The sequence below is a fragment of the Trachinotus anak genome, unplaced genomic scaffold, assembly GCF_046630095.1.
Source record: "Trachinotus anak isolate AG129_WGS33_773 ecotype Australia unplaced genomic scaffold, CSIRO_AGI_Tana_v1 ptg000032l, whole genome shotgun sequence".
Classification (NCBI taxonomy): domain Eukaryota; kingdom Metazoa; phylum Chordata; class Actinopteri; order Carangiformes; family Carangidae; genus Trachinotus; species Trachinotus anak.
Window position 1 is genome coordinate 7,312,261 of NW_027273883.1, and position 23,145 is coordinate 7,335,405.

General features: G+C 41.2%; 2 protein-coding genes across 6 annotated transcripts in view; one reads left to right on the plus strand and one right to left on the minus strand.

Annotated features, from left to right (window-relative positions):
- Window positions 1-463: 463 nt before the first annotated feature.
- The window catches only part of LOC139613023 (uncharacterized), a 29,726-nt gene continuing 7,044 nt past the window's right edge, over window positions 464-23,145 (plus strand). The window contains exon 1 of one of the 5 annotated variants that reach the window (XM_071469306.1): window positions 464-638. In XM_071469306.1, coding sequence (XP_071325407.1) covers window positions 599-638 — 40 coding nt within the window. In that variant the 5' untranslated portion in view covers window positions 464-598. Of the gene's footprint in view, window positions 639-17,925; window positions 18,070-23,145 lie in introns of those variants that run through there. The other 4 variants (XM_071469312.1, XM_071469311.1, XM_071469308.1 and 1 more) reach the window with 4 other exon arrangements.
- Window positions 9,214-21,560, minus strand: LOC139613022 (uncharacterized). Its single transcript, XM_071469302.1, has 9 exons — window positions 21,450-21,560; window positions 21,159-21,216; window positions 17,681-18,034; window positions 16,260-16,526; window positions 14,680-14,967; window positions 14,190-14,303; window positions 13,941-14,002; window positions 11,853-13,778; window positions 9,214-11,430 (listed from the first exon to the last, which is right to left on the minus strand). The coding sequence occupies exons 2-9, from the start codon at window positions 21,196-21,198 to the stop codon at window positions 11,401-11,403; spliced, it is 3,081 nt and encodes a 1,026-aa protein (XP_071325403.1). The 5' UTR covers window positions 21,199-21,216; window positions 21,450-21,560; the 3' UTR covers window positions 9,214-11,400.

Genomic DNA, 23,145 nt, shown 5'->3' on the forward strand with positions numbered 1-23,145 from the left:
CGCGTGTCTCTGCTTTGTGCTCAGTGAGCATGGCCACTTTGAAGTTCAATTGACACGGCTGTTAAGAGCAAAGTGTCAGAGTGCTTGTGTTTTTAAAGAGCACAAACACGGGCAGCATAGACAAGAGCTGCTCTGTATGTTGTCAACAGCCTTTTGAAGAGTGGCGGAGGATAAAGAGGAGGCTGGAGACGGTTCAAATAAAATGGACGTGACTGTGTGCATCACTTTCTTCATTTACCGTAACTGGTGTAAATAAAAATAAACTCTCTGCTTCCTGAGGTGTTAAAAGAAAGAGGAAGTCACTGAAAACCTCAAGTTTCTGTTGAAGCAAGCAATAACTTAGGCAATGCTATATGCATCATCACAACATGCAAGTTGTTTCATCAGCTGCTTCTCCATTCTGCAGCCAACGCAGTTCTCACGTGCTTTAAGTTTATCATTTATCACTTTAGTTTATTAGCATTAGTTCCCTTTGAGGTAGTGCCTCAAAATTATACTATACTACAGTACTCAAGTAACTGTACTTCGTTACTTTCCACCAGGGATTACACAGAACATTAACTTGTCTTATCATTGCATTCCACTGGTCTGAGATGCAATGGGCTGTAGCGATGGCAGTATGTTGTCGACCATCACCTGTAAGTAAGAGACATGATTTTCAGCTTCATATTGTTAATTTGTCCAGTTTCACAGTTTATCTGACCAATGTCTAGTAGTGACAGACTCAGCCGCTTCTTCACTGAATTCACTTTGGACCCGATCAGAGGAGACTTTTGCACAAGGGTGTGCACTGACTCAACGAGTTAGATGCAACAGTTTAAGAATGGCTGCTGTTGAAATCCACCTCTATCTTGTCTGTATGAGACTACAGTGTATTTGAAATGAAGAGTTAATTGTGTCACATCAAGTAGATATCTCAACAATGAAGAGATTGCAGCTCTGTGCTTTACGGACTTCAGCATCACAGAAGCCTCCTTGCTAATCCCTCTGTTAATACCCAGAGCATGAACCTATAAGCTTCCTTATATTTGAGGCGGCAGGAAAAAAATAACAACATAATTCTCCCGTCCCGACAGAAGAGTTCAGTGGCTGCTAAGCCACCATATTGCTATTTGAAGAGTGACTTTGCTTCCAACATAGTTGGACCCATTTTATTCCCAGTGACACATTCATGAAATAAAGCTAGCTGTGTTGAAAAGATAATCTTGTACATTTGGCCGGCAGCCTTATCAAGTATGACCTGAGTCCAAAGAACAACTGTTGGAGTATGGAAATCAGTGAGAAAAATACACAGCAGTATAAAAGCCATGGAGGCAAAATAGATTTTCATCCCCTGGCTCCAAACCCATACCAACTAATCAGTTTTATAATGATCACATCCATTGCTTTTACACATAAATAACACAAGGAAATTATCCTGTAGTCCCATTCCAAAGTGCTGTGCAGATTACTCTCATTGCCAACAAATAATATTTCAGCCAACAACATGTGGTGATACTCTCCTTTGTGTTAGTCTTCTAAACACGGAAACCAAGTTTCAGTCTAACTTTAAAGCTTACGATCATTGTACACTTTTTTCAAGCGTCTCCCACTACTGGGAACAAGGCCAAGTCACACACCTGCACTATGGACCTAGTCGTGGGTGTTTATTGGGTTATCTGGTTGTTGCTGGGAACACACAAAGTGGTTGTAAAAGCAAAGCTAATATCGAGGCTGTTGAATGTATGGATGTGCTTTGAAAACGTGGTCAGAGATCACAGTCCCGCGCGGCGTTAATGTTTGAGGTTCCTAAGCAATAATGCTCCCACGTCATTGGCCCTTCATTATGAGCCTGAAAATGATGAATATGCACAACAGGAAAAGGGTTTGTTGATTGTTTACAGGGCTTGTTGAACTGCTCTCCGTGCTCGCCCATCTATTATGTCGCTTTTGTTTGAAAAACTGGCCTCCATTATTCGCCTGCTTTTTTATTTACAGTACAATTAGATCCTTGATTAACATTTTTTTCTAGTTCTGGCTCTCACACAGAACTTGTCTCAGTTAATCAGCTATGATTCAAGGTCTTGAATACAAAATGCTTTTAGTCAGTTCAGTGCCATTAAAGAGAGTTTAGTTTTCATTGTACAACTGCAGAGAGCGATAAACACACTGAGCTGAACTGATGGAAGGCCTAGATGTTGAAAAGCTGCTGATCCTCAGACCAGGAGCTCAGATCATGGAGATAAAAAATGTCTTGAAAGATCAAAAAGCATAGCACTTAAAATGCATCTCATTATACAAGCAAAAGAGAGTTGAATCAATGGTTTTGTCAAACAGCAGGTGATTGGCGAGATAAAAGGAACCCCCGATTGGACCGGAGCCATGAGACGCCGGCATCACACTCATTCTTGGAGGTCGATGAAACTTGAAAGTCACTATACTCTTCTGATTAGAGTGTGAAATTGCTCAATAGATATACAGAGTACACCTCTCTAATATCTTAGCAGTGTTATAGGAGAGAGAGCGGCAAAGCAACTGTGCCTCCAAGTTAAGGTGAAATGAAATTTTAATGATTGCCATGGGGAACATGTGCTAACATTTGGGGACATTTAGATGAGAAGTCAGCTGCTGATGACCTCACACCAACGCTCCTCTGCAAAATTAGTTCTAATACCAGTAATTGCTCCTCCTGATTCCCTGTCTTACAAGAAATTACAAAAAGGTGAGTGGACTGAATGAAAAAAAAAGCTTCTCTAGAAACTAATTTAGAATATAATTAAAGGAAGGGAGGAAGGAGGGCCTTCCTCAGTGTCCTGTTGTTGTAGTGAGTCCACAATAAAAGTGTCCAAGAAATACAACAATCAGTATCACAGTGTGTTTGTGCTTATTTGAACACACATTTAGCTACAAAACAAATTCAAGAATATATTCAAAATGTCAAAGCAGGGAGAAAATTAACATCACATACATGCACCATTTCCCATGGATCTTTTGTGCCTATGAAGGTGATCGGAATCCATCATGGGAATAGTGGATTAGAGAGTGAAAACTGCGATGTGGAGAGGAAATTACAACACACTGAATGGCTATTAGTGAAAAAAAAATATTACTTTAAAGCCTCTGAAAAAAAAATCTTATGAATTTCACTGTTACATGAAATATTCAGGACAAGATGAGCAATAATCAAAGTTAAAGTACAGGGAATAACCATGCTCTGTTTATTTATTCAGGCTTTAACACTGAAGAACTGTGCTGAAGCTAACCCTGCGACGTCGGGACTGTGTGCGAGTGGTTTGATCAGGTTCGACTCACTTCTTCAGACAACCACATTATGATTCAAACGTTTCTTAAAACTCTGATTGGTGCACAGAAATGCATCACATTTTTCCAACTGAGCTCCATCCTCCTCAAAAGGGGGGTGAGATTAGCACTGATACAATCAGAAATACAGAAATCTCTCATGTGAAATAACCAAAAATGTTTCAACTTAAAAAGAAAATTTTTGTGCTCATATAAGGCCCCGAGGGTAATAGAAGAGAATAGGCTTTCAGAGCCGTTAATATAAAAACACAGATTAGAGCGGCTTTAAATAAATGCATCGATGACTCCTAAAGTATCCACACGGAAAACCTAGCACTGACAATACTAAATATATATTCATTCTCATCTCTTATTGCAATTGCGTAGCTCCTAGTAAAACTTCAAACTTTTAGAGTTCTGTATATAATATGAATTTTTAAAACCTTGCCCCTGCAGAACATAAATATGAATAAAGAACAATGTATATTCCAGTGTTTCCAGCTCTGAAGTGCTTTCGCTTACTCAGCTTAATCATTTAAAGTACATTAGAGGCTGATAGGACAAACAGCACTTTTTTATGTCAGCAAAAATGTCATTCCCTAAAGACCTTCAATGTCCCTCAGAAAATGTTGTCCTTATCAAAATGTGGTCAAAAATATATGATATTGAGCAATTTGATATATATGAAATGCTTATTTGATCTAAGTGAGCCCTGCCAAAAACATTTTTTTGTAAATGTCACTGTTAACTCCCCCAAAGGCCTGCTTAACACGGGGTCACATGGCACAGTGGTGGCATTTTGAAGGGCAGAGATATTCCAAGACTCTCCGAGCCACATATTGCACTATAAAGTTGTGTTAAAAAAAAAAAAAAAAAATAGCAGGAACATGTTGTTACTAACAAGGTCTGCAACCAATGTTTGTTTTCATTATCAGGTAATTTGCCTGATTAATCATTTAGTTTTAAATGGCAGAAATAATAAAAGCACAACACAGGTTAGCGGAGCCTAAAGTGATGTTTACAAATGACTTAGTCTGGAAAAAAAAACAATTAATAATTTGACAAATGAAAATGAAAACCAACAGAGCAGTAGTGGTAGGTTTTTCAGGTGAGAGTCAACGAATATCTTTTTAGCTTTCAGGTGATCAGCACTGTCGCATATCACCCCTTCCCCCCAGACCACCCAGAACTTGATTTTGGGTTCAGATCTTTTGATTTGTTTAGGGTAGTGGACTAAGGTACCATTGACTGTTCCTCTCCCAGATGTTCTCATGACGCCATTGATGACGACAGTGACAGCTTGTTACAAAACATCTGGAACTGGTTCAGAAATATGTTGTGTTTCAAATCTCAGTTTAGTTTACAAAACCTCTTTAAATTACTAGATTTCTTCTGGAGGTTTCAGCCACATAATGTGGCTTTCATCAGCAGACAGACTTGGGTCAGTTGTCATGGAGAGTGAATTAAAAAATGTAATTAATGAATTGAACTCTCATGCCATGTTAATCTCACTGCAGCAGACCTTTCAGTCGCAGTGTTTATTTACTGCTCATAAATGCTAAATAGGGGGTTAAAGTAAAGTGTTAGCTTTTTGTTTTTCTATTTATTTATTTTTCATTGTCTTAAAACTCTTAAGTTTTTTTTAGACCAATGGCAACAAATTTGACTCGACTTTGATTTTTAATGAGTTGCTAAAATGGAGATAAATTTAATACAATTGACTCATCTGTCAATCAAAACAAAATTCTCCAGTCCAACTGTGGGTGTAAAAGACATATTTAGAATTTAAAAGTAGTCAGTCTGAGCTGCTGAGCCCGAATAAGTAGGGCAACACATCCATATCGGATAACACATTCACTCACAGGGGCCACATATTGTATTTAACAAGGATGCAAGGATGTAAACAAGCGCCTGACCATTACTGCCGGCTGATAAGAGGATATCTGTATTAACGAGGATGGTGGCTGAGAATGTACACAGTACACAGTGCAGGTAATTTAAGTGGCATCATTACTTCCTGCGCTCAGCAGACCCCATAGTTTACAGTAGCACGTGAGCTGGCGGAGCAGAGCAGATCACAGCTGTACAACACCCTGCCTTCAGTGTATACACTGTATGTTTGTCAAAACTCTTTGATAAGCAAATCTGATGGATGTTTCTGTATTGGCTGGGCTCCAATGATCTTACCCACACATAGAGATAGAGAGAGAGATTCTCTAGCTCTACCTTTAATCTAGCATGGATTACAATGAAGAAGTATTTTTGATTTACTGTCCTCTGCTTTTCACTTTCAAGACAGTAGGCTGGAAGCATAAACCAGTCAAGCAGTGAATGGAATCTATCTAGTCAGTCACGCAAATAGAAATCAAGCTAATAGCAGAGTATAGCCTCTGTGCTGCAGGGTATTTAAAGCTCTGCTGACGGCCTTATGATAAAATGGTATGTGGGTCTCCACGCCAGGCATGCTCGAAGCAGCTCACTTGTCTTTTGCTGCACTGTGCATACAGAGACTTACCTACAGCACCTTACCCTGACACCGGTAAAAGCAAAGAGGGGCTAGGCTGAATCAATTAATAAGGCAAACTCTCTCAGTTTTCTCTTTTTCACCACCCCCTCCCATGACCATTTGCACAACTTGGTGGGCAGCACACAGTAAGACACACTCACTTAATGGAAACTCCTGTGAGCAGCACCACGGCTGCAGCTTTGCTACTGGATTCATCATCTGATCTCGGCCTCCTCTGATTGGTATGTTGTGGTTATGTGGATCTCTTGTCCACTATAAGGTGTGGGTGGGTTGTTGATCTGGCATGCATTGACGCTTTCTGTGTGATGTAGAGCCTGAACGACAACATACTGCAGTGTGTTTCTGGTGCATTTCCTGTCCTTGAAGCAGCACTTTACAACTTGCGAAAGAAGAAATAACACACTGAAGAGTCGAATTCAGCAGCAGTTAAACACCCTCTTGTTCAAGTCAACACTCTCAGGGGTTTTTGCAGCAGCAGCCTTTCTTGGTCTGGTAATGACATATATTGCTGACATTATTGAATCAGTGCACTAACTTTATGGCTATTCTCTACTTGTGCCACTGTTACACTACATTTTAACATTTACCTTTGCCCAGTAAATGTCACTTGTGGCCTTAGTTGCTGCTATTCAGCAAAATACTTTACTTTAAGTGAAGGTCCAACAAAACTGTAGCATCCATCAGCTTGTTTTGTAGAGGAGCCTTCACCGTGACAACGCTAATTCCTCCCTGAAGTGTTACATGCCTGCGCAACGTTAAGCCTTCATAAGACTCATAAAACTAACGTGTTTATGCCACTATGAAAATGAGTAGACAGAACTGAAGTTGACAGAGAGTGGAGCAAAAAGCATTTAATAGAATGGGTTTCATTTCTTTCTGTTCTTGTAGCTCACATACTGTACTCTTGCATCTGCTCTGTTTTGTACAATCATCTTTCTTTTTTTTCTGCTGACACTGGATTTTTTTTTTTTTTTTTTTTTTTTTGCTGCAACACATGGCTTAATTACAAGAACTATCTGCACTGCAGTTCGAAGAATCTGCTCTTTTGTTGAACATCTAACAAAAGATGTCTGTGTGCTGTGGTCTGGCAGCATCTGTGAACTGTAGACCCCTGTTTCCTGGAAAAATACTCAGTAAAAGTGAAGTTTGGTGGCATTATAGTTGGTGTGATGTCGTGTTTTATTTTAAGTCCCACTATGCTAAGTAAGCAGCTAAATGTCATATACTTTTACCTCTTTTTTTTCTTCCTCTGCTCTTTAACAACAAAAAAACCATCCATGAATACAACTGTGTACCTACGGTACGGTATCAAAGACAAATCAATTTTTCACTGTAGTACTTCAATGCCACAGATGACATCTAACATCTACTGGAAATGGTTTCTACAAGGGCTCCTCAGAATCGTCTGTGATTTATTTCACAGAGAAATATCACTGAAAGAGCCTGCTTTTATTTGAGAGAGAAAGTATGGTGAAAATATGAAACACAACATGATATGCTCAATTGAATCAACAAAAGATTACGATGAAACACAAAACTCTTTGAAGCCATTGTGTTTGATATGTATCCCTGAAGGCAGCATTTCACCTTTAAGCATCCATAAACATGCCTGCGACAACGGCAGATTTCCTTGTTGCTGCACACAACAGTATTTGGTTGTAACTTGTGTGTTTTTTTTTCTCTGTACTGGACTACAGACAAGAAAAACTTTGCCGATGGCTTGTATTTTAATTTCTGTAGCCACCATCAAAGTTGCACAGATGGTGAAGGCCGTGGGGAGAAGAAATGGTGGAAAATGATCAATAGATAACCTCAGAAGTCCTCTCACATGCCTCCCCCTTGTGGGATGAGCAGGGATGGAGTCCCTGGCTGCTACAATGCAGTTTTAGCTTATGATTTACATTTTAGACACCCCTATCTAGCATGATTTACAGTTAGTGAACTGTTGGGGATTCACTCTCCTACTCAAGGACATTTTGAATGGGTAGAAGGCTATAAATTCAGGGTCATGCTGTCACACTCTAAAATGTTCATTTTTTTGTTCAGTTTCCCTAGTGTGCAAAGTTTAATCATAAATTTGTTTCATTTCATATCCCTCTGAGACTCATATTCATGTGCGATTTCACCAAAGGGGGTCGTGCATAGAGGCAGAGGTTCGGTGTCTTGCTCAAGGTTACTCTGACAGGGATGGACACATGGATCTCAAAGGAGTTACCAGTTCATTTTAGTGATGATGGGACTACCATGCCTGACCTCTTCCTTTTCCCTAGTGGTAGAGAAAATGTGGCATCACTGCAGTGAGCAAATGTGGCCAGAAAGGCAACATCATGATGTTTTACTCATTTGGGTATATTTGTTAATTGGACTAAAGTCTGTCTGGGCCTTATGACACCGCCTCTGTTATTTCAAAATGCCATTATATCTATGAAAATATGTGTGCCTGCTGAGCTAGACTGAATTTAAATTAGAATTGGATTAGAATTATACTGGCCATCTTGTGGTATTAAGTTTTTCAGAGAAAATCTACTGCAGTCTCCTGAGAGAAATCAACACTGACTCCCTCCACACTTGAGTCAGGAGAGCTCAGCGTTGCAGCTTGACACACACCGTAACGAGCATTTATCAATACAAAAAATGCCCTATTTGCACACACCGCACTTCAGTTATGTTTGCCTTTAATTTATGCCTCCAAAGGGAAGCATAAACAATTACAATTACTTGCAGCAGTCACAGTAAATCACGGTAAATCAGAATACTAAAACAACATGAGCAGATTTACATGCAAATTGGCCCAGGGAAGGTGGCCACATCAGCGTTTGAGGTTTGCTTGTTGTGTGTTTCAAGACTACAGAGTGCCTTGTAATTTCAGTTGTGTAGCCCATAAGCAACACACTTCACTCCAAAGATAAAGTATAGTATACAAAGTGGCGCATTTGTAAAACTGCTCCAAACTTTTCATAAATCACAGCTTTCATTTGGAACTGGTGGGCAATGCGGTAACCTTTTCTAGTGCAGGTACTCAAATGCACTCCATCTCCACTCATTACAGTGCTAGACTACCGTGAAGTGTCTCCAATAGTGAGCCACAGGACTGTTCATCAGAGGTGACGTACAAGTGGGAGCAGGGGATTGGGAGACTGATGGAGCTGTGATCCAAACACACGCTCTGCACCTCCACAACAAGCTGAAGGAACAGATTTATCTGAGGAGAATCAACAACAGCGCTCGGCGTACAGAGGCGCCATGCATAATTAGCACTATAGACACAGTGAGCAGAAATATGCCCAGACTGCAAACAGCTCTGTGATTCAGAGGAACACCAGAATAAATAGGTGCTTTTGTGGTCTAACGTACTGCCAACATGTGTGACTAGGTTTTTTTGTTCTGAAAATAAAAAGATCCTCATGTTTTGAAAAATGCGTTCATTTTGAAAGTAGAGGTAAAATAAAAAAAAGTCCTGCTGTGAATATTTTAGACAAGTGATTTCCACTGTGGATGGAAAAAACATGCCCACACGTAACGGTTTTGTTCAACAATATAGTTATATGCAAACATACACAATGACAAAAAAAAACCTTTATTATTATTGATAAAATCAGATCTTGGAACATTTTATAAAACCCAAACAATGCGCAAATCCTTCCTGCGGAGCAATGAGCTACTGAGCTTGTAGCATCTCACATGGATATCCAGCATTTGTATAAATTATTTATAAACATTAATTTTTCAAAAATGGCACAATTTTCAAGGCAGTAAAGTAAATCTGATGCTCCAGATGTTTGGTTGGAGCTGCCAGATGTGCTGTGTATATATTCATGTTGGCTTTCAAATTTTAATTTTGAGTTTACAGTGTGTATTTTTATATTAAAAGGATAAAACTGTTACGTTTTTGTTAGTTTTTTTTTTTAGTGTTTTTTTTTTAAATTGTCAACAACTCCCATAAAAAGACAAAAAACAACTATGCACTGATCCATCTCTCAGTGCTTTAGACTTTCCTACTGTTTGTGGCTCTCAGGCCCAACTGTATTTGTTTCTACTGAAGACTTAAATCTTTACAAACAGGTCGCAAATATGGAGTTTTATTTTCAAAAAAAAGCTAAGTAATTTCCCAAAACAGCTGGGCACTGTAGATTTTAGCAAACTTTGCTCACACAGCATTAAATAGTGCATTTGCTGGGGACTATTTTCAGCGGGGGATTAATACACATTTGGTGCTCTGGTGAGTAGTTACAGCAGCATGATGATATATGTGAAATTAGCTAGCAACAAACTGCTGTGACTATGTTTACCATAATGATGGACCATATCACCCAGTACAACTGTGTGGCTGATTAATGTGTTTTTATTAGTTTTTGGACAACAGTGGAGCTCCACAGCACATTGGAATGAGATTGGCTACACGGACAACACTTATTAGTGGGATTGGTATATGGTTCATTTTAGTCTTGTCATGGAATTTGTTGACAATAAGAAAAATATAGAATATCACCCAGCTTATTGTTGAAAGTTCAGATGAATTTGGTCACACTTAATGATAAATAATAGCACTGATGCAACATAATTAGTTTTCACAACTATATCCCTGAGTTAAAAAAAAAAAAAAAAAAAAAAAAAAAAATCAATTAATACATAATCTGTAAAGGTAATAATGACATCCAATCATTTTTAATGTGCTGTCTGTGACCCAGTGAAGACAGTAAACTGCAACACTGTGCTTTTTCAGCAGAAAGCGTGGCATCTCAGGACTGTGCAGCCCTCATTCATGCACGGTTGTGATTATTTTCCAACTCATTTAAGTCACATAAAAGCATCTAATTAATAAGCGCCATCCATTCGTGGGATCCCCTTCATAGTTAGCTGAGCATTACTTCCGAGAGGCACTGAGGCGAATCCCCTTAATTGAGAAGTGAAGTAAGAGGCATCTGTAAACAGAAGGCGTAAAATAGTTCCACATAGAATAAAGACCACCCACCCCCTAGGACTAATTTCTTCTTTCATAATTGTCAATGTTCCCAAGGGTCGAGTTCATCTTGTGCAGGGTCCACTTCTCATTTACTTTACTGTCTGTCACTATTAGATCTTCCTAAGTGTCAGCCAGAAAGATTTTCATGCAAGCACCTGAAGTGCATTTTGTCAAGGTAGGCTTGTTTACTTTTGATGAAGAATGGATGAGTGGATGTAAGCTTGGTCAGAAGCTATGGATCACTGAGCTTGTCTTCCCTGAGCAGGCTCTTGGCAAAGTTTGATGCTTGACCAGTGCTCCAGAAAACAAAATAGTGCAATACATGTGAGTCTGGGAAAGCATGTGTGTGTGTCTGGAGTGAGGGGTTGTCGATGGGGGAACATTTTCTATAAAAATCCTTAAGAAAGCAGGACTGTATTAAAAAAAAGTTACATTTTACCATCCCCATGGGAGACATCTTTTACAAAAAAATGACTTTAGTAATGAGATACCAGGGTGTGACAGCTTCTCTGAGTGCAGAACCTTGTGCAGTCAGTCTTGCTTGGTGGTATATTGGATCATGTCTGTCAGCTGTTTGTTTGTGTCAGTGGATGTGGGACGGTTCTGGAGTGTAGTCTGCTGACATCTGTCATCATCTTGGTCTCCCTCTGTGAGCCTGTTGCTGGAAAAGACACAACAACCCCTTCATTGCCAACATGTCATGGAGAAGAAGCAGCAGAGCCTCTGACACACAATGCAACTTTTAAAAACTGCCACAATGTCACAGACACTCAAGACTAAATACATTTTTATGGCGTAGAGAAGACTGCCAATCATAAAAATGCAACATTCAGTTAAAGGGTGCTGTCAAGCATCCTTCAAGCGATGCCTACTGCAGACAGCAGCACAAACTGTTGAGCAGACAGCACAGGTAGAAGCGGGTTTATAACACTGCACACATGGAAGAAAACAGGGAGTATGACATGGAATGACAGCCGTAAGTGCACATCTGAGAGAGAACCATGTGCTGGAAATCTGTTGTATCAGGAAACATATGGCATCTGTTGGCTGCAGTCTCAAACTCTCATGCTGTGTCTCACTCACCTGCCGTGGGTTGGTGAAGTGGGCAGGGTGCCCGTGGCCATGGGCATGGGTGTGCGCATGGGTATGCCTGTGTCCACTGGCATGCACGTGGCCATTTCCAGGATGGTGATGACGGTTGCCGGGCATCGTGGCAGGATGGCGATGCGCATTGGTCCGCTGTTGAACTTGCAGGTGCCGCTGAGCCACTGGTATATTGACAGGTGGTCTGGGGGGCTGAGGACCTCTATTTGGGGATTTGTGCTGAGTGCGCTCCTTAGGGAGGGTCTGGAACTGTGCGAGGGGTATTACAGGAGGAGGAGGTGGTGGATGGTGAGCTCCAGTGGCAGGAGCTGGAGCCTGTCGTCCAGGGTGAAGCAGCGCAGCCTGGGTCTGTTGTCTCCGATTCTGAAAGGTTTGAGCCTTCTCAGTGTGGGCCTTAAGTGCGGCCTGGGTTAGGTTACTGGGATTAGGCTGGGCAGAAGGGTATGGGACTGGAGCAGTGCCTCCTTGGCTGGGGTGACTGGCACCATGTATGACAGGCTGTGTCTGCGTGCCCAGACCTGGTGGTGCTGTTTGGATCGGTGCTGCTCTGTGTTGGTGGGCCATGTGTGCCTGTGGAAGGTGATTAGGATCAGCCAAAACTCTTGTATCTGCACCCTGTGGTGCAGTCAGTCCCTGTTGTGTTGTGGGTCCTTGTGACATGACAGAGTGTCCTACAGAGGCCCGCTGGCTCATGAGAGGCAGCGCCTGGGGGTTATTGCTGTGTGTGGCTTCCTGCCTGGAGGCGGTCTGGCTACGAGGCGAACCTCTGATGTCTCGCTGAGCACTCTCCCTTTGTATGTCGAGGATTCTGCGTGTGTTGAGTGCAGCCTCAAGCAGTGTTACACTGCGAGTGTCTGGGCTACGATCAGCTGAACGGCTCCGTGTCTGTCTGTCCACTGATGGTGCCTCTTGTCTGGTTGGAACTCTGCTCCGCAAAGTGTTCTGGCTCTGAGGTGGAGGCTGAGATCTGTTTGGTGTTCTTGCCTCTCGTGTGGGAGGATGGGTTGTGTAGTCTGTAGTGTCAGAGGGCAAATCAGGTGATAACTGTCCACTGTCGTGCAATCCGCGGGGATACGAAGGTGTCCCTCGGAGGCGATCCCATGGCATCTGTCGACGGGTGGAGCTCGGAGTGGCATCATGTCTTTCTGAGTTTCTATCAGAGCGGCTGCGATGCCCTGTGTCCTGCTGGTAGGTCTGTGTGTCTGCATTTTGCTGGGAAATGTTATTACTGTTAAAGTGTGTGTATCCAGTTGGTATAAGTGCAGGCTGAGCTTGATGACCTGCATCTATGTGACCATTCAGTCGGGGGTCACTAGGATAGGATTGCGCACTTTGCATTCTGGGATTTGATTGCCCTGTATGTGACAGGTTTTGTTGGGTTTGTAAAGTGTTGATATTAGCTGTGTTGGTTAGAGGAAATAAGCTGTCTGGCTGAGTCTGTTGACCATTGTTTGGGTATGAGTTAAGATTGACATGAATGGTTGGCATTTGTGCGTTGTTGTTACCCTGAGCAGTTTGTGGCAGCGTGTTAAGGTTGACGTGGACTGCCGGTGGTTGGGTGCCGCCCTGGGCAGTGCCCGCCTGTATGAGAACGTTAGAGTTTTGCTGCTGTGTGTTTGGGAATGTGTTTGCATTCTGAGCATCAGTGTGCGTGAAAGCCGGGTTGTCAATGCCATTGTGTGGGTATGAATTGGTGTTCTGAAAAGCATTGTGTCGCAGTCCATTTGTGTGGGTATGATCATTGTGTTGGTGTGTGTCAGAGATATGCAGACTGTTCTGCGGGTTGTTGCGGTTTTCACGCACGGCGGTGTATAAGGGGTCAGGGTGGCGTGTGTGTGTTTGATGGAGGGGGGGATGGGGACCTTGGCCCAATTCCCTTGCACCATTAGGTTGCGGATCTGGAGGCTTAATGGGAGCAGATGAAAAATGAGGGTAGGGTGAGAAGAGACAGCAAAAGAAAGATGGAATAAGGGGGTTAATTTGTGAGAAGCCCATAAGCACTGTCACATGGACAAGATAAAGACAAAATCAATGGTGAATCACATGTAAACTGTTATAGTGGCTTACTATAGGCCTGGGATTTGGGTTTGTCTTCTGAATAAGCGCAGTATCCCTTTGTCTCGACTGTCCTGTAGTAATAGAAATAACAACAAAATAACTCTCAAGTGCAATAAAAGCTGTCTGAGCTATTATGGGAAGTATTGATGGACAAAGAGATCCTCAAAAAGCCTTTTGCAATGCATTTGACTCAACATAATATTCAATGAAATGAAAAGTAGTCAAACAAAATGACCATGATCGCACAAAATGACTTACCCCTCGTCCTTCGCAAGAGAAAAACAATGAGCAGGATGAGCAGCACGATGATTATGAGCAGCAGCACACTTCCAATCACAATCCCCACCACTTCCCCTACATTTAGACATGTGTCTGAAATAGAAAGAATGGTGTCAAAGGGGCAGAATTAATAAAGATAATGAGTCTAGAGCTCAGACAGACAAGAGGAGGAAAAGAAAAAAAAGGGTAGAGGAGAGCAAGATTCTTAAAAAAAAAAAGATGATAAAGTACAGCAGAGGAAGAGAGAGAAATGAAAATAAAGGGAGGAGTGTGTGTGTGTGTGTGTGTGTGTGTGTGTGTGTGTGTGTGTGTGTAAGTCACTGAATGACTTTGACCACATTCCCACCAGATCAATCTCCCAGGATACTTTCTGTCCCTCTCCTGTCGCGAAGACAGATACAGGGACGAGGTCCAAAACCAACCGTCATCATTATCAGTCACAGGGAGGTCAGCATCCACTATAACTCACCCACGATGGCCAAGTCTGTCCCCTGCTCTGATGTGCCTCCAGTGATGCTGTTTCTGGCCATGCAGACATACTGGCCGCTCTCATTGGTTGAGAAAGTCTGAAGGCTGAGCACCCCGCTGCCCGGCTGGCCTGATGCGACAGTCTGTCCGTCACGTTGCCATGAGAAGAGGGCAGGGGGCAGCGAGTCAGACGTGCAGGTGAGACGCACCGTCTGTCCCACCAACACATCCCCTCCCCCGACACACTCTTTTGGGGTGTCCTTGGTCAGTACAGGGGTGTCAGGGCCATCTGGTTTTGTGATGAGCAGAGGACATCATTATCAGCATCAAAAACATTTGGCGCTCAAGTACAACAACAAGAAAAAATCAGGATTTCAAAAAAAGCTGACTCTAATACACACATAATTTCACACATGGGGGGCATTGTGCATTGAACATCCTGCACAGAGGCTGAAGAAAGTTCAGCTGTTCAACACAGTCTGGTGTTAAAAAAGACTTTTATTGCAAGCTATATATGGCAGTAAAAAAGTGCAGCAGTGTCCTTATAGGAACTGTTCAACATTTAGGAAATATGCTTCTTCACTGACTACAGTGCCTCTGCTGGTTGCTTGGCAACCTCAATGTGATAATAAGTCAATGTTCTCACTCAAGAAATAGTCTATCAGATAGCCCTGTGTAAACCACAAGTTGTTGTTTTTACACTTTAGTTTTTGGACGGATTAAAGATTTGAAATATAAAATAATAGTTTCTTTACAGGTGCTGGAAGACAGATTTTGCTCCCTCTGCACAGAGCCAGACTGGCTGTTTCCAGTCTTTATGCTAAGCTAAGCTAACAGGCTGCTGGCTCCAGCTACATAATTAAATAAATCTATTAACCAAGTGAACATATTTCTCAAAATGTCGAGCTTAATTAGTCTACAAAACAATCGTTATTTATTAATTAGTGACTGTCATTCAAATTATTAATTAATCATACTAATAAGTCATTTATCAAGCACAAACACCAAATATTTGCTTGTTCTAGCTTCTTCAATGTGCAGATTTGTGGCTCTGTTTCATATCATTTTAAATTAAATGACTCTGGGTGTTGGACTGTTGATCAGACAAAACATGCCATTTCAAAATGTCTTTAGCTTCAGGGAAAGTATAAAAATAATCATTAGTTGCACCTCTATTTTTATGACTTTTAATCAGAAAGCAGCACAGCAGCAGCCCCTGTGAGAGTGACAGTTGACGTACATTGAATTAAGTGCAAATGTTTTGGTATGCATATCCCCAGTGGATTTTACCAACACCCATGATCTGATGTGTTTTCCATTTGTGGCGAAGAGACATGTGTTAGATGAAAACAGAGGATAATCATTGCAGTGTGGGATTTTTACTGTAAGACTGTCATGTTAGAAATAATGATGTGACGAAGACAGAAACAGCACAATAAGCTTATGGAGGAATGTCCTGTGCAATCTGAGTGCGATTCAGCACGCTGTATGCAGTGCAATATGGATAAGCAGATAAGCCACTGATATTTACAGTGACTACAGCAGATTAGCTGCCACTTGTCCTGATCAGTGTAAACTCACAGAAGACAGTGAGGCTCTGTGTGGCAGTTTGTCCGCTGACAAGGTTGGTGACGGTACACGTGTACTCCCCGGCATCACCCCGTCTGGCTGGGTTGATGACCAGAGAGCCGCCTGAGATGGTGATCCTGGAGTCGGCAGTGATGGCTGCGCCTCCTTTGCCCCACTGGACTGTCGTCTCTGTCCCAGCAGTCCATGTACAAGTAAGAGTCACATTTCCCCCCTCCACCGCCACTGAGGGAACAGCCAGACTCACCCCGGCCACTGGAACTACAGGGAGAATAAAAAATGAAGATAACTCCAACAGAATACAGAATAACCCAGGGAAGGTTTCTAAAGGCATTATTACTGTTGGTATAGAGCATGAGAGTATGAGAGAAAACACTTGGACTGACAGGACAATAGAGGGCAGTTTCATTATTCTGTTGAGGATAATTTGTTGTAATCAAAGCAAGTGAGAGCTGAGAAGGGACAGGATTCAGATAGAAGCACAGATGGTGAATAAGGGGGCAGACGGTATGAGTGGTAGCCGAGATGCCTCTTGGCGGGCAGCCTAAGTTAAATAATTGGAGAGGGAGAAGAGGGGGCGTACGGATGGAGGAGGAGGCGGTGACTAAGAGAGAACCAGAGCAGCCACAGCAAACAAAAACATTTGAGCTGCTACTAAATAGCTCATATCTCTTGCATTTTTGCAGACTATCCGCTCGCCTGTGACTCAGCAGTAGCATTTTATATTTTAGGGCTTTCGCTGCCTCTCATGTCCAGAGTAAGTTATGGTGAGTAAGCAAAAGGTTGAGAGTCCTGTTTAAGGACTCGCCTGTTCCATGTCATCAGCTAGCTGTTGTGAGTTTGGAGGATGTGACCTTTAAGCAATAACGAACGAGAGCTTCTAACAGTTTGGTCGCCCTGCACCCCCCACGCCTACTGCTGGTGGTAAGAGGGATGAGAAAGAAAGTACGTCATCCCTTTTAGCGTGGGCAGATGACTGAAAATAAAGAGAGACACTGAGCTGTTCAGGCTCCATTACAGTGCTGAATGTAAATTAATGGAAATACTGTATGTACTGTATGTAGCTGTAATGCTACATTTAAAATGCTACACTATCAAACATCTAAGAGCATGAGCGCTGCATATCAAATGAGTTTTGATTAGCATTAAGCCCCGAGCCGCTAGCTTCATCCCCTCCCTCTTTTTCATTAATTTTACCTCGCCTACTATGGGTCACTAATTTCATTATACCTCCCAGACTAATTTTCTTACTCCCCAAATCCTCCCTCTCCTCTCTTTACTCCCTTCTGGTCCTCCTTAACATTATCGCTTCCCTCAAAACTTCCCTTTCCTGCTCACTCCACCAGCCCTCCCATCCTCTACGTCCTTCCTCTTCTCTCCTAAAAGAACTGACGGGCACACTGTTTATCTCTTACCAAACACCCTCAGCTGTATTGATCTGGAGTTAGAAGTCAGGCCTGTGGTAGCAATGGGGACCACATCCACCGTGTAGTTCCCTGCATCTCGGAGCTGGGCGCTTCCGATTCGGAGCTGGGTGGCAGTGATGGTGACCCTGCCCTGGAACTGGGGCACTGTGTCAACCACTGAATTTCCCCCAGCCCACAGACCCAGAGCGACTCCTCCTTGGTATTCCCATGTCATAGACAGGACCTGGGGCACCGTCAGCACTGTAAAAACGATCTCAGTACCGGTTTGAACCAGCACTGGGTCTATCTGGAACTGGATTTCTACCTGGTCCTGAGCCAGCAGCACGTCGGCAGAGAGGAGGACTAAACAGAAGAAAAAGGAGAATCAGTGGCGTAATGTACATTTACTATTTAATTAAGTGCTTTAATTTACTGTTTCCATTTTATGCTACTTTATACTTCTACTCCACAACATTTCAGGTGGAAATATTGTACCTTTTACTCAATTTGACACCTATAATTATCCTTTACTTTGCAGATTTTACATTAAAAACATATGAAACAATATAATGTAGTGTGAAAGCTCAAACCAGAGTTCAAACATTTTTATTTTATGAGCTGTTACAAATTAGCAGTGTCTAGTGTCACCTTTCAGATGTCTAACACTTGTTAGCAGTTTCCCCTCTAAACTTCTCAGACACTTCCATTTAAATAATTGTTTGAGGCCCAGAAAGGTATTAATACTGCTTCCACCACTGCAGAGAACTTAATCTACAGATACACACAGGCTGGGCTCAAGGGGTAAAAACCCATTAGTAAGGTACACACTTTTTTTTTCCTTGCACAACTCACATCATGTTTTCTGGATTGTAAGTGATCCCAAGCTAAACATCTATTTTGTGTTTTTGTTAGCCCGACTTAGCGTAAGCCGTGTCAAAATCATATTTGCTGTCTCTCTTCTCAAGAATCAGTGGTGCACAGGCGATTTTTCAAAAACCTTATAAAGAACGATTGATTTTACACATTCAGGCGTTTAACTGCTGCTCTATGCCATTTGTAATCTGTATGTGAGTGAACAGACAAAAAATAAATAAATAAAAATTCACTGTTTTTGTATCTGGCTGCCAGTGCTTCCTCTTTCTTGTGTTGGTATTACAGATTAAGGCAGGAAAACCCAGACTGAATTTTCAGTGGCCTTTTACTGGCATATAAAACTACCAGGCAAGAACGCTCTGGCCGATGAATCATAGTGAATCAAATCAATATGGTCTTGATCAGTCTCGCTGGACTGCCTTTACAGGATTCTCACAGGGGAGCCAAGTATAAAATGACAAGAGCCAACAGCTATATGGATTGCGTTCAGGTTTCCACACTGAGGCGTTAAAGACAACAGCCTTGTTTCAGAGCTTGATTAAAAATATCAGCGGCCTTGTTGTCTTTACAGTAGAGACAGAAAGATTAAGAGTCATTGAGTCAGACGTGAGAATCACCCATGGGTGACGCTGCACAGTTTCAGTTGGCTCCATGCCCTGTTGGACTGCTTTTATAAGGTCAGAACACAAAGGCAATTCAAATAAGTAGGAAGTATGAATGTAAGAATTGAATAGCATATAACTGATTTATAACTATAACTTATATAAAATGTAAGTAATTTAGATGCAGATACCTTGAATGAACAGTGGCAGGGAGCCCAGAAATCATGACAATAACTGCAATAAAATGAACTGATGATAAATCCACAGAGATTAACTGGCAGCCAGAAAAGTTTTCATTTTCCATTGCTGAACTTCAGGTTTCTGTGTGTGGGTCTAATGGGTATAACTGTTCGTTCTAATAATCTGTTTCTTCTAAGCTAACAGCTGTTTCTGGAAATGTTAAATAAATCACTTCTTGTGCACCAAAGGATCGCTGTCAGCGACACATCCACCAAACCGCAGGCGTTTACAACAGAAAAAAAAGCTTTTACGAACGGTGTAGGTTGAATCACTTTTGTGTAATATCAATTGCCAATAGACAGCCGCAAAATGAATATTTAATTATATGAAAATGTTGCTGATTATTACTTTAATTATTATCTTTCATGCATGAACAACAACCCTTAGTTAATGAACAAATTAAAATATCATTTACATTCCTGGTGCTTATTTTCTTTGCTCATCTTGCTGCAGCAGCACAAACAGTAAGAGTAGATCTTTGCTGCTTGATGTTTTTCATTTTTATGCATCTAACACTATTATACCAGTGTATAACCCTGACCCTAATCAGAAATTTTGGATTGAAAAATTGGTACCATAATGCAACAGATACACAACTCATACAAGATCTTTACAAACATAAGTGCAATGCACTGAGAGAGTAAAGCAGGCAATATTCTATAATCTTGTTATTGTACAAATACCATAAATGCCATGAAAAGATCAAAGCGATGTATTAGCCTGAGAACATTTTTCCACTGTTTGTGGCACTCAGCCCCAAGCCAATTTGATCCTACTTCTGTTGCAAATCATTAAACATCTAAACATCTGGGCAATACAGTGCATTTGTCAGGGACTATTTTCATCTGCGGATTAATACACTTTAGGTGTTCTTGTCTAGGGGCTGGTTCAAAATAAATCAAAATGCTTACTCATGGTTTTAATAGAGAAATAAACTATATCGGGCTCTGGCTACACAGACACTGCTAGTTTGAAGAATCATTTCATTGTTGGTTTTGATCACCAGCCTTATTTGTTACATTTTGCATGTTATGCTGGTGACCTGACCTTAGAGACAACACCCATATCATGTGATTTCTCCTTCAGATCATCTTCGTGGATATCTTTCATAATTATTTTTTAATAAAGACCAACTTATGCATCTATATGAAATATTTGTTATATTTTTGTATTATAAACGTTTTAAAGTGTAAAAGTTCAGGATGTTGTCTTCACTGTGTTTATTTATCTTATGTCAGGTTAGGCAATGTGGTTTTTGTTATCAAATACCAGTTCAGTTGGACTTAATACTAACTATTTTTTAGTGTTATTTTCATAAACAACCACCGAGTATCGGTATTGGTAGTTATTCATGCATGAACAACAGCCATGTAGCCTATCAATGTCTTCTAAAACTGCAGCACTGCACATCCTTATCAGCAACATACCAAATGGCAAACATAAATAAAAAAAATAATAAAATCCTAGTCATTCTGGGTCAGGCAGAAAGCTCTGATGCAGGAGCCTGGGAGGAGTCCGTGAAGGCATCACGTCACTCTGTAGTCAGCGCACAGATGGGAATGCAGCCGCGCAGGTTTAAGAGCAGTTGAGACGAGCTTTCCACTTGAAATGCAATTGTTTTATAAACGTGCCTGGAATACCACAGCTTCTCCTCCCTGCCCTGTTTTTTTCCTCCCACAGTACTGAGTGTACCGATACTCTTTAGAGACTTTTGTGAGCTGTTTGAACGTCACTGTCGGGAAAAAGGAGGCTGTCAGTGCAAATTGTTTTACCTGCCAGAGACAGACTGATAAGGAGCAAGGGTTGTCTCATGTCGTCAGTCAGGCCGGTCTGCAAAGAGATTAAACCCTTTAATACACAAAGTTACTTTCACTATGAAGTCTGAGAAATCTTAGCAGTTTTAGCAGTTAAGGCAGACTTTGTTCAATAAAGGCTTTACCAGCCTCGCTATTGTTACTGTGCTATATATACACACACACACCATTCAGTTCAGTTTATAGCTGACAAGAAACAAATATTTTCTCTTGAGCACTGATAAGAGGAATAAGCTGTATGAAACTCACCAAAGTATTTTTCCCCTGACCTCATATTCATTTTGTGCTGAAAAAAAAGCTTCCGTATTGGATTTTGTTTGCTAACTAATGCGTCTATTTCCTGTTTCTCCACTATTAGCCTACCTGTCAACAGCACACCTGTTCTCTTAAAGGGTCCGCAGCCATATTTCTGCAAGCATTGTTTGTAAGAACAATTGTGACGTTCATTTAAGAGGGAAACGTTGTATTCCGCTACACTTTTTAGATTTAGATTTAACATAAAAGCATGATGACATTAACAAAATATAATTCAATGATGTAGATTAAATCAACTAACTCTGTATAAAGTACTTAAAAATGGTTCCACGTTGACCAACTGCAACAGTACAATATGCACCAATCACTGCTTATGCACAATGCAAAAACATTTTTCAAAAACATGTTTATAAATGTAACATACACAGATCCATAAATTTGATGGGTGTAAAACTTGTTTTCCTTATGTTTTGCTGTTGTTGAAAGCAAAACATAACATGGGACAACATGGGACCCTCATCTTGTTGATAGCAGTTATGCAGAAACCATATCACTTTTCTAAGAATATAATCATTTTATTTTCTCAAAATGGTGATTGCTGCCCTTTGGACATTTATAATTTACGGTCATTTTTATTATCACTCCTCACCTTGTTACACGGAGCTATGATCTGATGAAGTGGCAGATAAAATTGTGTGCAGGTAATAACATTATGCATTCAATTCATTGCTTAATTTATTCACTGCAATGATACAGATTAATGTGAATCAAAACTAGGCACTAATTATTTTGCTTATGGAACCAGAAGCACATGTTGATATCTGAGAGAAGGAAAAAAAAAAAAAAGAGGCTGATTCGAGGGCAAAGTGTTGAATTTTTTCAGCTGATGTATTAGTGCCACCCACTGGTTAATCCCAGCTAACAGCGCTCTTCTGTAGACAAAGGACTCAGAGGGAGCCACAGCTGTTATTCCCATGATTATTCACAACCCCTCTGCAAATACAAATGGATTTATAATCAGTTTTAAATCGCCTTTTATATCTGTGCCCCAGGATGCATTTCCGAAAGAGAAAAATTGCAGCAGAGCTAAGCCTGAAATAACTGATGTCATTATGTTTCACTGCTCTAGTAGTGTAAAAGAGGTCTGCAGCTGACACAACCATCTCATCTCAGGGCCTATTTAGTTGCTGTTCTGGAGCTTTTGCTCTTGTTACGTCGCCTTGTTTGATGGAAGGTTTTTCTTCAGTGTTCTTGACACCATCTGAGGATTAAATTCTTTTTTATATGTGCTGGAAAAGGCCACAATATGACCTTAATTCCAGTATTACTCAAGAAAATCAGCACCCGATTCACTGTTAATGAAGCAGACTTTTAAATGAAGGATCTTCTCTCCAACTTCACATAGACTAACCAAACTCTCCCGGGAGCAAGACAATAAAATCAGTGGCATTCCCCTTTACATGCTTGGGATTGTCTCTCACTTGCATGCAGGGAACAATTCTTTGAAAATTTAGAATAGAGTAATTCATGTATTAGCCCCTCTGTGCATTACAAAAGCCAAGACAATGTATTGTGTCTGTAGGGCAAATACTGTTCATGCTGGATAAGAAGCCTGCGGCACAAAGCCTGTTTCATAAGAATAACTTCCAACATTGTCAATGGTTTCCCTTCAAAAGAATACCATTGCATT